Consider the following 14,490-nt stretch of genomic DNA (forward strand, 5'->3'; position numbering starts at 1 on the left):
CTTCGACCTTGTGGTCACCTGCTGCAGATCTGACACCTCAGGGACTACCATATTTACCGCCGGTCGTTTTTCATAGCTCTTCACCGGGCATTGGTTACTACAATGGCCTTCCTGTCGGCAGTAGTAGTAGTAGGCCTTCCGGGTATTGCTAGATTCGGCATTGTCTGTTGTACCCGGGGCAGGTCCTACGGCACGCGCGGGGTTTTGTACCGGTTGGCTACTTGGAGCTCCTTGTTCCGGATCCCGGGGGTAGCCGCCTTTTTTAAAATGCCGTTTTTTGTTATAGCTCTTCTTATTACGGTACTCTTGACGGGGTTGCCCGTTATATCTGCCGTATTCCTCCCGTTGCTGACGATACCCGGGGGAGTGCTCCCGGTCGTAATGTTCGTATCATCTATTGTAATCCTGGTACCGATCATGCCGGTCATAGTTATCCCGCCGATCACCGTACCGGACATCAATTTCCCGTCGATCGCCATACCGGACATCATTTTCCCATCGCTCGCCATACCGGACATCCTGTGCCGGTCGGTCACGGTCCATTCGCCGCCAGCGTTCGTCTTCTTCATCCCGGCTGCTGCGTGGCTCAATTTGTCGGACGGGCGGTGCTTGCTGATTCAACAGATTATACTCCACCTATCCGTCGTATGGCTCTTGGATTGACAGATTACACATTGCGTCCTCATAGTGCATTCTAGAGCCGAGTGTTCGGAATTCAAGCAGGTTGTGCACTGTATTGCTTGCCGAAACCGGAGGTCTTCATCGGACGGTAACGCCCGTTGAAGTGCTCCCAGTGTGAGCCAGGAGCTTGTCTTTTCCATCTCTCTCACCCGGACAATGACCTGGTCGATGGTACTTGTGCGGAAGTCGATTACCGTGCAAACCGTGCGTAGGGGTTCCCGGAGCGCGTTTAGGAATATAGTCCGTAATTCCTCTTCCGGAGGTGCGCGGGCAAGCTGACTATGCATCCGTTGAAACCGGATGACAAATTGGGGAATGCTCTCCCCTGCCTCTTGCCGGATGGTATAAAATAAGCCTACCATTACGGTCTGGTCCACCTCCTTTTGAAAAAAATGCAAGAATTTAGCTTTTAAATCTGCAAAGGTGTTGATGGTAGACGGGTCCTGCGTCCGGCGCCATCTTGCTGCCGGTCCCTCCAATGTGACGCCAAATTCCGCTATCTTAGAGCGTTCTTCTTCCTTCGGTGTCAATCGCTGGGACACATGGTTGGCTTCCCATGTCTGTTCAAAGGCGTGCACATGAGCTTCCGCGTCCGGATCATCTCTATACTTGGAGTACTGGAACGGCATGTCGTCGTCCGGTATCGGTGTGCGGGCTGGTAGTGTTGGTGCTCGTTCCGGAATTTTCTCCAGCGTCGGTGGTCTTTCCCGATTTGTTTCCGGCGTCGGTTGTTTTTCCTCTTCCTTTGGTGATGGAGGCCTCTCCTCTTCGACTTCCGGTGTCGGAGGTCGTTCTTCCTCTGCTAGTTCCGGGGGTTCCAGCGTTAGCACTTCCGGTTCCGGTGTTGGTAAAGTATCTGATCCTTCGTCCTCCGGTCCGCCCGGGGTTTCGTTGCTGCTACGGTAGTTCGTGTGCACGCTGTATTCCCCTTCGGAGTCCGATTCATATGCTGAAAAGGCTTTTGCTTCGCCTTCTCCGTTTGTCAACGCGTGGAGAAGGGATTCGGTTTCCCGGAGGCTGCTTAGGCTACTGCCGTCGTCCGGGTGCGATGTTTGCTGTAACCAGAGGGAGTCCTCCGCTACTCTCCGGATTACGTTGGAAAACGAGCGATCCGCTCTAATTTCCTGCGCCGCTTGCTGGAAAGCCTCGCGTCTCCTTTGCCTTTCAGCAAGGCGTCGAGTTCGATCTGTAACCAGGTCGTGCGTTGATCTAGACATCCATCCGTGCCGTCGTTCGCTGCAAAAGCAGGAATCGTGGTCGCCAAAAACTGTGTTAACTCTTCGAGCTGGACAATGGCCTAACACAGGGTGTCTACGGGAGACACTTCACCAAAGGGTGTTACGGTCACCGGATTAGACTTTAACGCTTAATCCTACTTGGTTAAGTTACTTATTATGATCGTCTTTCATAACACACGCGTAAGATATAACAATTATGACAGAACGGCAATTAACACAGAGAGATAACAACGCTTAAGCTTTCATTAATTAACTGCTAACTATTACATTGTATCCGGGCCTTTAAATAGGTTTCCGGTCTGTATTACAAAACGGTGCCATCCGCACCTATTCGGGATCGGTCCGGATCCGGAACGGCATACCGTTTCTGGTCCGTCCGTCCACACTCATAGCTTAATTACAACCACATTCTTACTACTTAATTAGCTCTCCGTTTCCCACTCTGGACTCCTTTCCCGGCCGATAACATCACTTTCTGGTATCGCGATGGGCTCTGCTCTTTGCCGTGTGCTACTTGCTTCCATGATTCAGTGAAACATATCTTCCTTACTTTCGCCGAAATCGTCCAGTAGCTGCACGAGTTCCTCGAAGTGCTGGTCCGCTAGCGTGCGATAATCCTGTGCTAGGTCCTCGCGTACTGCCACAATGCCTTCCTCATTGAGTTTGTAGAAACCTCGGCCTTCTTTCCTACAGTTCTCCCAGTCTGCTCGGTAGGTATGCAACTCCGCCGCTTGTGTTGCCCATGCCATCCAGCCTTTGTCTAGGGCCGCTTGTAATTGCACTATAAACCTCTCCCGATTTGTTTGAAGAAGTATGCCCACTTTGTCGGTTATTCCTTGGTAGCGGTTTTGTGCTTCTTCCAGGGTTTTTTTGAGGTTTTCGATTTCTTGCTTACTAACCGCAACTTCTTCCTCATAATGGTTTTTCATTCCTTCCCATATCTGAGATTCTTTCGAGTGTAATTCCTCTAGTTGGCCCATTTCATTGACTATTTCGGCGAAACTTGGCCTCAGTGATATCTTTCCGGACCACAAAGTCGACTCCACGCTCACCCATCACCACGATATCAAACAGGAAGTTCTGTCAATCTTTCCCTGCCCAGCATAGCATCGAGAATGGCCTTCTCCTACCCACGCTTTAATATTGAAATAGATGCCGCAAGCCACATCCGACTATTCTTGAACGTTTGGAATGCGAATCACATGGCGCAACGATTTCTAGAAGAGGAAGCGCACCAGTAAAAAATGATAGAGTTTGGTTTAACTCTGGATGGTTGAGCTGCGTTTTGGCATTCACAGATGGATCTACCAGCAATCCACACCTTCGACCAATTGCAGTCAGCATTTCTGCGATTTTTTCATCGGAGGGTACCTCAACACGAAATCATCGGGCAGTTCTACACAATCAAGCACCTACTAGCAGAATCGGTTGCGGACTTTAGCTTACGCTTCCAAAAGCTACGACGGAAATTAGAACAAGCCCTAACAAATGACGAGGCTAGGGAGACGTTTCTGGCAGCCCTGTGGCAGCCTATCAAGATGACGCTCAACACACGTAGTGTGAAAGGGGAAACAACGGACCTGGTTATCGAGCGAGCATTACAGCTTCAGTTGGACGAAGAGGAGGAAGGATTTTCTCTGTCCTCATTACGACAAGCATTGCCTTAGGAAGAGGAACGCCACTTTCGTCAGGCTATTCAATGCACGATTTGCCTCAATTCTGGGCATTTCGCGGTGGAATGCAATATGTGAATTCACTGCCCAATTTGTCACTCAAAAGCACACACGGTCGAGCAGTGTGAGTACAATATGCTGAATAGACCTACGCCCACAGTACGACGCGTAGAACCACAATGACCACCTCGCTGAAATGATCAAAGGCGCCAAGAGGAACGACCCCAATATACGGATCGAAATCCATGAGATGACCGCCACTACCGTAATCGCCAGAATAACAACGATTCCGACGAAGAGGAGCCGGAGGATGAAGAATATCGGGGCAACCACTAGTATAATAAAGGAGGGTGTCGTTACGACAACCCTCGTTCGACGAACAGGTGTGGTGGATTCAATGGGCCTCGCTCACAAGGAAAGCATCGACAATATAGGGACCAAAGGTGTTATGATGAAAGTTCGGAAGATGACCGGCTCTAGGAGGCACGCAAGGACCAACCGCAAACACCTCGGATAGACCTACGCCCACAGTATGATGTGTAGAACCACAATGACCACCTCGCCGAAATGATCAAAGGAGCCAAGAGGAACGACCCCGATATACGGATTGAAATCCACGCGATAACCGCCACTACCGTAATCGCCAGAATAACAACGATTCCGACGAAGAGGAGCTGGAGGATGAAGAATATCGGGGCAACCACTAGTATAATAAAGGAGGGCGGCGTTACGACAACCCTCGTTCGACGAACAGGCGTGGTGGATTCAATGGGCCTCGCTCACAAGGAAAGCATCGACAATATAGGGACCAAAGGCGTTACGACGAAAGTTCGGAAGATGACCGGCTCTAGGAGGCACGCAAGGACCAATCGCAAACACCCCGGAATTCCAGGAGGATGCAACAAGACTAAGAGGAGCCAACGACGCTTGGGGATAGGAATCCACCACCAGCTACAGAGAAAGGATAGTCCAGCATACATTGTTTTGTCTGCCAACAGCCCGGACATTACGCAACTCAATGTCCACTGCGCAAGGGCAAAGGACCATCCATAAATACAATTACGACGGAAGTTTCGCAGGTCACGACACGACAACAAACAAAGAATGCTGATTGGGCTGCACAAGATGAGGTACGCAAAGTGACCCAAGCATGGGTAGAAAAAGAAAATGCGGCAAATACGACGCGTATGCGGTAGGAGTCCGCAACTAATGTTGGGCCGATAGAAGAAAACATAATATCCCTAGACCCCATATGGCAAGCACTGGTAGGCTGTGAAATAACCATGACTCTGGAGAAACTCCTTCAACTAGTTCCACGATTTCGGCAGGCCATAGAAAATCGCATAATTGGCAAGCTTGGTATAAACGTCTCAATAAATTTAGCCGAAACTAGCGCCGAACCAACAGTGGTGGATCACCACAATTTAGCCATTACGCTAGTACTACACGGGCAGTAAATAACAGGCTTTATAATCGACGGGGGCTCGGGCGTTAATGTGATTAGTGCAAAGATGTGTGAGCAGTTATGAATTTTGGAATGGGAAGCTTGCCCCTTTTAGCTTCGCATGGTGGATACCCGATCTGTCAGGCCCTTACGGTTAATCTGGAAACTATGCATCGTCATTGGTGGTCACCACTTTGACATCTCAACGGTAGTACTCGCACTTGACACGCCGGGAGCGTACCCGATACTACTTGGCTGACCTTGGCTTCATTCGGGTAACATCAAACAGAGCTGGCAACATAATTGTATTAGTTTTCGACGAGGACGCAACAAAGTTCGCGTACCCACAAAAGCAATGACAACGCAACCCCAAGGAATGACACCATTGTACGTAGAAGACATAAATATGCTGCAAGGAGTGGATGATATAGAGCTAGAAGCATACCTAGAGGAACACTCGCGAATCATCCTGCTATTCGAAATTGACGTAATAGAAACTGCGGCGGAGTACGCTACTCCCACTACACTTCACGAAGAGGCTGAACCGGACTGAGAGTCGATAATGGAATTAAACTGAGCACGGGCCACATTCGAGAAAGAAATGAAAATTTCATGACGAGTCACTGCCTCAGCGTTGGAAGAAGTTAATGTAGGAATGACAGTGGATCCCAAATTACTCTCCATCGCAAAAGACTTACTACCGGATCAGAAAGAGGCGATGTTAGCTCTGCTCAAGGAATACAAAGATGTGTTCGCGTGGTCCCACGAAGAATGAAGGGATTAGACCCAAAATTCAACCAGCATAAGATCAATTTAGCTACCGACGCGAAACCTGTTTAGCAACGTCGATACTAAATGAATCCGAATTACGCGGTCGCGTCAAAGAAGAAATTGACAAACTTCTCAAGGCTGGATTCATTCGACTAGTCAAGCAAGCTACCTGGCTGAGTCTGATAGTCATAGTCCCGAAGAAAAATGGAAAAATCCGCGTTTGCGTAGACTATCGGAAATTGAACGCCGTAACTATTACATATGCGTTTCCTTTACCTTTCACTGACAGCGTACTGGACGCAGTCGCAGGGCATGACATGTACAATTTTCAAGACGGATTTAGTGGATACAATCAAGTATGCATGCATCCTGACGACCAAGAGAAGACGACGTTTGTCACCGACTAGGGAGTTTATGTCATGGTAGTCATGATGTTCGGGTTAAAGATGGCGCCTACTACATTCCAACGGACAATTACGGAAATTTTTGGGGATTACATACCCGCCTTTATGCAAGTCTTTCTGGACGATTTCGCAGTGTATGGGACAATAGTTGACCATCAGAGTCATTTACGACTGTGTCTGGAGCGCTGCTAGGCTGCACGCTTAAGCCTGAATCCAGCCAAATGCGCGTTCGTCGTCATAAGTGGAGCCCTCCTCGGCCACATCGTTAGCAAGGAGGGGATAACGGTGGATCCTAATAAAATCTCCACAATCATTCAAGCAAAAACGCCGACAACGACCAAAGCACTCAGCCATTTGCTAGGACAAATACGCTGGCATAGTCGTATGTTATGATATTTGGCAGATTTCGCCACGCCGTTACATGCCGCCGTCCACCGTACACCTTTCAATTGGACAACAACTGAAGAAAAAGCGTACGACGCGCTTAAAATAATGTTGGCTCAAGCACCAGTCATACAACCACCAGATTGGGGGAAACCATTTCACGTTTTTGTAGATGCCTCAGACATAGCGATAGGTAGTGCGTTGATGCAGCTCATGGAGCCAAATTGGTACAGACCAGTGTATTACGCTAGTAGGAAGCTATCAAAGGCAGAGCGTAACTACTCCACAACGGAACGAGAAGTGTTGGGGATGATATACAACATCAATAAATTTCGACATTATCTACTGGGCGGAAATTTACGTTTCACGTGGACCATACGACATTGCTATACCTGGTGGGGAAGCAGGCGCTAACAGGAAAATTGGCTAGATGGATGCTGTTGCTCCAGGAGTTCAACTTTGTTATCCAACATTGACCTGGTACGCAACATACTATAGCGGATTTCTTAAGCAAGATAGATAATGGAGAAATGGTGCGAAAGGATGACGACGACTTTCCTGATGTAGACATCCTACGGATCGCAACTATAGCGACACGTATGGAAAAAACATTTTCTGATCATTGGTTGATGGAGATGACATTCTTTCTGACCACAGGATTACCACCGCTGCAATTAAGGACGGACGAAAGGAAATGATTGTCTGTCCGAAGTCGTAACTTCTGTTTGGTCGAAGGGGTCTTGTATCACAAAGGCAACGACGGGATCTAGCAACGCGGAATATGCCAGGATGAGAAGGACGCTGTCTTACGCGAAGCTCACTGTGGTACGGCAGGGGGACACTACGCGGGTGATGTTACGGCTCGTAAAGTCTAGGAAGCCGGCCTATGGTGGCCGACTACAACAAAAGGATGCGTATGAATATTGCAAACAATGTGATCTGTGTCAACGGATGGGCCAACCCACGGAGGTCGCAAGGATGCCACATCAACCAATGTTGCCGTTGGATCCATTCTAGAAATGGGGACTCGATTTCGTGGGGCCGTTTACACCGCAACAGTTTGGACTAGCAATAAATATATACTCGTGGCTACTGATTATTGCATCAAGTGGGTGGAAGAGAAAGCACTACGAGAAAATACCGCGGTAGTGACGGCGAAATTTCTTTACAAACACATATGTTGTCGTTTTGGCTGCCCTATCGAGCTCATCAACGACAAAGGAAGCCACTTTCTGAATTCGGTCATCTGGGAGCTGACACAACACTATGCTATTGTCCACAAGAAAAACACGCCGTATTATCCACAAGCGAATGGTTTAGCGGAGTCCACAAACAAAACCTTACAAACCATACTAAAAAAGATCGTTAATGAGAACAGAACAGACTGGGATACCAAATTACATAGCGCGTTATGGGCGAACCGAACCAGCTATAAGACTAGCATACAATCCACGCCTTTCCGGCTAGCATTTGGGCTAGAGGCCGTAATGCCAGTCAAATTCAGGTACCCAATCTACGGATTCAGGTACGAGACCGGGTATTAGAAGACAAATCCAAACAAATACGGCTACAACAGCTGCCCGAACTAGGCGAGACACGAGTACGAAGCATGGCATACTGGAACAAGAGCAGCCTCGGCGTAAAGCATTCGTGGACCATCATCGAAATGCGCGTGAAAAAGATTTTGCGGCCTGCAAAACAGTCTTAGTCTTTCAAACACGGATGGGGCAAATTCTAGGTAAATTAAGATTCCTCTAGACGGGGCCGTATTGGATAGTTGGCATGGAAAACGACACGTTTCAACTAGGCAGTTTGGCCGGAGAAGTGTTACAACAAAAGGTGAATGGGTTTCGACTAAAACCCTACTTGGGACAGTGCCACCAAACCCGTTCCACGCTGTAAACGACACGGCCAAAGAATCCGCAGATTAATTAAAGGGACCCACTTGTATTATAGTGTAACAGTAATATTGTATTTAACCGTTAGAAAAAGAAAGAAAAAAAAGAAAAAAGAGAGAGAAGATAGTGACGCTATTAAAAGGACTTGATGCATGCGCAAACTTCTAGAGCAAGAACATGTGGCACCACGATGGCTCACAGACCAATGAACCCTATGCCACAAAAAGAAGAAAATAGAAGGTTTTTTGCACAGTATGGAAACCAATCTTCAGCCTTTAACCCTTGTCGCTCTCCTCACTCGCCTTACTCCCCATCATACTACAGAGCCCACATCCGCCATAGCTAGCAAACCTCACCCACTACCCACGAGTCTCACCCACCTACGATGCCGATCACTATTTCTGCCGCCTTGCGCAGATGGCTCCTTGAAAAGAGAGTGGATGGATACATCAAAGTCGCCGAGGCACTTGGTCACCCTGAAGCCTTGGAAATTGCCAAGAAGCTCAATATAGACACGGTCACCAACGCTACCATCCGGAAGAAGCTTGACTTATCATCGCTCGGGGAAAAAAATTTCGACATCCCTCTTGCGGAAACCTTGCAGAAATATTTCGGGGCATATTTGGTGTCCGCCAAAGCATACAGGACGAAGGAAATCCCTGACCCCTTCTTTCGCGAAATAGCCAAGTTCTTGCTGGAGGTAGGATGCATGCACGTAAATGCCTATGGGATGCCAAAGCAGAAGGCATGCATCATCATTGATACCTTCGAAGGGCGTGCAGTCGATTGAGGGGTAATTACGGGACTAGCTTTAAGGGAAGGCATGCACACGAATTAGGGCTGATGATACTATTTCCACCCCGAGGTCTGCCCGCACCACAGCCCAACAAACCTACGCCGCCGCCACGTTCCGAGAAACAGAGGTTAGCGGAGTTGGCTACCACGAAATGGGAAGATGAACCACAATCTTCCCAACCCAGCACGCGGACAACATAGGGAGAACGGCCGAAAAGCAGGGAGGAAGCTCCGCATGAGTAGGAAGCCGAGCAATGCTAGGAAAGCCCGAGGCCAAAACGGCGTAGGCTAGACAGGAAAGATGGGTGCGAACTAGTCAAAGACACAACCGTGGACAAAGACACAACCGCGGACACAGCAATGCACACCCACACGAAAGAAGAAAACACCAAACTATAGGAGGAAGCCCAAAAGTTGGAAGTGGTGATCGCAGGAGTCCGGGCGTTATTGGAAGAGACGAAAGTGTGGTACGACGAGCAACTCGTACGAGAACAGGAGGTGATGCATCAGGTTGAAGTCCGCCTGAACAATGAAATGGGCCGACTAGAGGAATTGCACTCGAAAGAATCTCAGATATGGGCAGGGATGAAGAACCATTATGAGGAAGTGGTTGCAGTTAGTAAGCAAGAAATCGAAAACCTCAAAAAAACCCTGGAATCCATGTAGCCAACCAACTATTTGGCTACGCCTGCCTGATATAGCAACGCCATGTCTTTCGTGCCGCTGAAATATCACAATATCCTTTGCGCGCACTAAAAGTGTTTGGCCGTAGGCTGTGACATAAATTGACTGATTAAGCCGACCGGGTAGCTGAGATCCGGCCGAATAATCGTCAAATAGATGAGGCTTCCGACAATTTGTTGAAACCGTGTCGGGTCGCACGCCTATCCTGAATCTCGGCGAAGCTTTACGTTTTTGTCCAGAGGGGTCGAGATGGGCTTACAATTTGCCATCCCGAACTTGAAGAGCATATTCAGCGCATAATGACGCTGACTGATGAATATGCCCTCGGGGGTGCGGATCACTTCGATCCCGATGAAGTAATGAAGGTCTCCAAGATCCTTCATGTCGAATGATGCCGCAAGCTGAGACTTTATGCGGTGGATTTCGTCCAAGTTGGCACCGGTGATGACTAAATCATCAACATAAAGTAGGAGACTTACCAGTCCATATTGACCTTGCCGAACAAATAGTGAAGAGTCTGATTTCGACGTCGTAAACCCCATCCTACGCAACTGTTGTGTAATCTTCGCGTTCCAGGCTCGCGGGGCTTGTTTAAGTCCATAGAGTGACTTCTTCAGTCGGCAAATTGCCGAGGTGTTTTGTTCGGATAGAAATCCGGGGCGCTGTACCATGTACACATGTTCCTCAAGATCACCTTGCAGGAACTCGTTCTTTACATCCATATGATGTAAGTGCCACCCCTTTGTCGCAACTACGGCTTGCAGAACCCGCACGGTAGTCATCTTTGCGACGGGCACGAAGGTCTCATTGTAGTCCACGCCGTGCTTCTGCTTGTAGCCTTTCGCGACTAAGCGAGCCTTGTATCGATTGACCGAGCCGTTGGTGTTGTACTTGACCTTGTACACCCACCAACATCCAATCAGCTTCACACCCTTTGGTACGTCAACCAGGTCCCACGTCTCATTATCAGTCAAAGCGTGCATCTCTTCCTCCATCGCGGCATGCCAGTTTGCGTCTTTCGCCGTCTCTCTGTAGCTCTCCGGCTCACGCACTTCCACCACTTGCGTCATGTATGCGTAATGGTGCACCATGTACTCATTACACCCGTATCTCTTTACGGGGTTCTTCAAGCGGGTAGATCGACATAATTCATGATTACTCGATTTCACGACCTTTTCGGCTACTGTCGACCTCTTGTGTGGAGGTTCCTTTTTAGTTTGGTCGTAGTCAGACTCGCTCAGATCTGACTCGGCATTGCCGAAGTCGTATTCTGGCATTTTCTTCTTGCCTTTTTCCTTGCACGTAAACCGTCTCCTCGATTCATTACACGGGGACATCACGACTCAGTCTTCGCTACTTGTCGTCTCTTCAATAGGTTGGCCATTGCGGCCCAACCCCTCATTCGGCCCACTTAGCTGAAATGAGATCGGACTCTCTCTCTCTCAGAGCTCCGATTTCTTCATCGTGCGGAGGCATTTCAGCCTCGCTGACTTCTTCCTCAGAATTCGGAATGGAGTCGTGAGGTATTGGAGGTGAAGGCAGGTACCAGGAAGCGGATTCATCGAACACGACATCTGGACTTACGCATACTTCCATTGTTCGGGGGTTACAATATTTACACCCCTTCTGCTTGTCTGGATAGCCAACTAAGATGCACTTTTCAGCTTTGGCATCCAACTTCCTCATCTTTTCCTTCGGCACATGCACATATGCAATGCTACTGAAAATCCTCAAGTGTGCCAAGTTCAGCTTCTTCCCGAAATACAATTCATGTGACAACACTCCTCCATTAGCAGAAATCCGATTCTGCAAGTAGACAGCCGTCTTCACGGCTTCATCCCAATAGAATTTCGGCATATGCTTCTTCGATTGTCCGATTCTTCTCTTCAAGCATTGCCCTAGTCGCTTCTTCGATTGTTCGATTCTTCCGTTCGGTCAAGCTGTTCTGCTACGGCGTTGTCGTGAAAATCCATCAATATGTGCGGATTGTGAGACGGAACCGCTGGGGTTTTGGACTAGAAGGATTTAGTGCAACACGTACAACACAAGCAAGTTTTAAGCATAAGACAAGTGGGAGAGACAAATCATTAATTTATTACAAAAGAAAATCGATTCTTTATAATTTCAGAATCATGTTACAATGGGTTGGGTATGGAAATGAGAGATTAATTTTTCAAAGAAAGGAGCCAACAACCATGCAAGGAGTGGTCCGATATGAATACGAGAGATTTTTTTTTTTTGACAAGAAAGATCGAGTCCACAAAGCTAGGAGTTTGATATCAATATGTGAGATAATTTGTTTCTCGAAACAGAGAGGGAAGAAGAAGGAAAAAAGAAAAACTAGGAGGGAAAAAATGGGACATATATCGAGCTCCCTGTTGATCCTCCTCCCCAATGTTACTTTGCATGCCCACTTTTGGTTGGATGGCCTCTATTTTTAGTTGCATGGCCTCTGCTTTTAGTTGCATGCTTCCATTTTTAGATGCATGCCTTTTACTTTTAGTTGCATGGCCTTGGCTTTTGGTTGCATGCGACTGTTCGTATAATTCGGCCAAATGACACAATCATCCATAAAGTTTAGCCCGTGCGCAATCCGTACGTGCTTCGCAACCAAACTGTAGACACGTCCGCACACAAAAGTCTCGACCGCGTAGTGTACGCATCCACGCGCGCGTGCGTCCAACCCGCACCGTGTATGCATCCGCGCGCAAAAGCCTCGACCGCGCTGTAGTGTATGCATCCACGCATGCGCACGTGCGCACACACGCATCCGTTCGAAACATCCACGCGTACGCCCGAAACTTGCACACGCGCGTACATTCGAAAACGTCAACGCGACCATGCACACGCCCGTACACCCAAAACGTTAACCGCGCCGTAGTGTACGCATCCACGCATGCGCATGTGCGCACACACATGTCCGTTCAAAACGTCCACGCGTACGTCCGAAACTTGCACACGCGCGTACATCCGAAAACGTCAACGCGACCATGCACACGCGCGTACACCCAAAGCGTTAACACACTTGTGCTTACACGCGGCCGAAGCGTGCACAACACACAGTGTAGCCCAAGTCACCTTGAACATTCTGTGCTCCACACACTAATAGAATGAATATGTTTTGGTTTCTGTTATATATTCTGGGTTCCAATGTTGTCCTATCTATGTGGGATATCTCACAGTTTTGCCTTTTCTTTTCTTTTCTTCAAGCTTCATACTCATATAACTTGATACTTTTTTATCCGTTTTATGCGTAGTAAAATATGCTATGAAGCTCTTGAACATATCTATCTTTCCATATCAATATATTAAGCTAATCGTAAATAATTATTTTACTAGTTTTCATATTGTGTGAAAAACCACACGACATTCACCCCCACCAAACCTGCACATCCACCGGTATGTGCCAATTGTGGTGAGGTTCCTCTTTTTTAATTATTCTTCTTCAACCTCGATGTTCGAGGATACATCATCTAGAGCTTCGATCTCAAGATTTGGGGCTTCTCTTCTCTTAAAGATCTTGATCCTCTTCCCTGCTATCGGCAAAGCAAGTCGAGTTCCATCTAACTCCTCTATTTTCTTGACCATATACGGGCCAAACCATTCTTTTGCGAACTTTCCAGTAGTGCTATAATGATTATCGAGACTACTATCATACACAAGAATCCAATCTCCTTCTTCAATTTTTCTTTGTCGAAGACGATGCTTTCTATTAAAATTCTCCTTGTTCTTCAATCGAGCTTGGTGCAATCGTTCTATTGCCAACTCGACATCTTCGGGCCTTCGCTCTAATTGTTGAATCCTTGTGGCTAGCAAGTCTTCCCGACTCATTTCCTCTTGCCATGGAAAAGATGTCCACGAAGCAACACTTTGCTCAATAGGCATTATTGGTTTTTGTCCTAATATGAGTTCGGCGGGCATATATCCCGTAGTCGTGCTATGTGTAGTTCTATCTGCCCACAATGCATAAGGTAGTAATCGTGGCCAATTTCCCATCTTGCCGTCACAAGCCTTTGCTAGAGCTTTTACAATTGGACTATGTCCTCGTTCCACCTTCCCATTTGCGTCTGGGTTGTATGCCATGGTGAGCGATAATTTGACGCCTATTCTTGAAAAGAACTCTTTAGCTTCATTCGCATCTAATTCTCCCCTATCGGTTACTATTTTGCCGACACATCCGTATCGACAAATAACATCTTCAAGGAGAAACTTACAAACCGCCGAAGTTGTTTTATTCCTTAGCGCCCGTCCTTCTCTTGCTAGCACGAGATATTTCATTTGCCCCAATCCCATTGGCATAACCACTATGTCTACCAACCACTTATAGTGCATTGATAATGGATATGTCGGATGAAGTTCATCCCTATGTTGAATATTCGAGTATAATTGGCATTACTCACATGTTTCAACATAGCTTGCTACATCTTTGTAAACACCCGCCACCAATACTTCTCCTTGAGCTTTGCAAATGTTGCCCATATACCACGATGACCTGCCCACACACTATCATGAAATTCA

The 14,490-nt window shown here is 47.7% G+C and overlaps 1 protein-coding gene across 1 annotated transcript; it reads right to left on the reverse strand.

The window, feature by feature from the left end:
* Positions 1-13,407: 13,407 nt before the first annotated feature.
* LOC147866310 (uncharacterized) lies at positions 13,408-14,055 on the reverse strand. Its single transcript, XM_087316739.1, has one exon. It carries the CDS (start codon positions 14,053-14,055, stop codon positions 13,408-13,410), a length of 648 nt encoding a protein of 215 aa, XP_087172865.1.
* Positions 14,056-14,490: the final 435 nt, after the last annotated feature.

Source organism: Azolla caroliniana, unplaced genomic scaffold (assembly GCF_043228905.1).
Source record: "Azolla caroliniana isolate FFs.n. ecotype wild unplaced genomic scaffold, voAzoCaro1.0.p SCAF_3, whole genome shotgun sequence".
In the NCBI taxonomy this organism is placed as follows: Eukaryota; Viridiplantae; Streptophyta; class Polypodiopsida; order Salviniales; family Salviniaceae; genus Azolla; species Azolla caroliniana.

Coding starts and splice junctions, on each gene's coding strand:
- LOC147866310 (XM_087316739.1), bottom strand. CDS start 14,055: ATGGCATACAACCCAGACGCAAATGGGAAGGTGGAACGAGGACATAGT.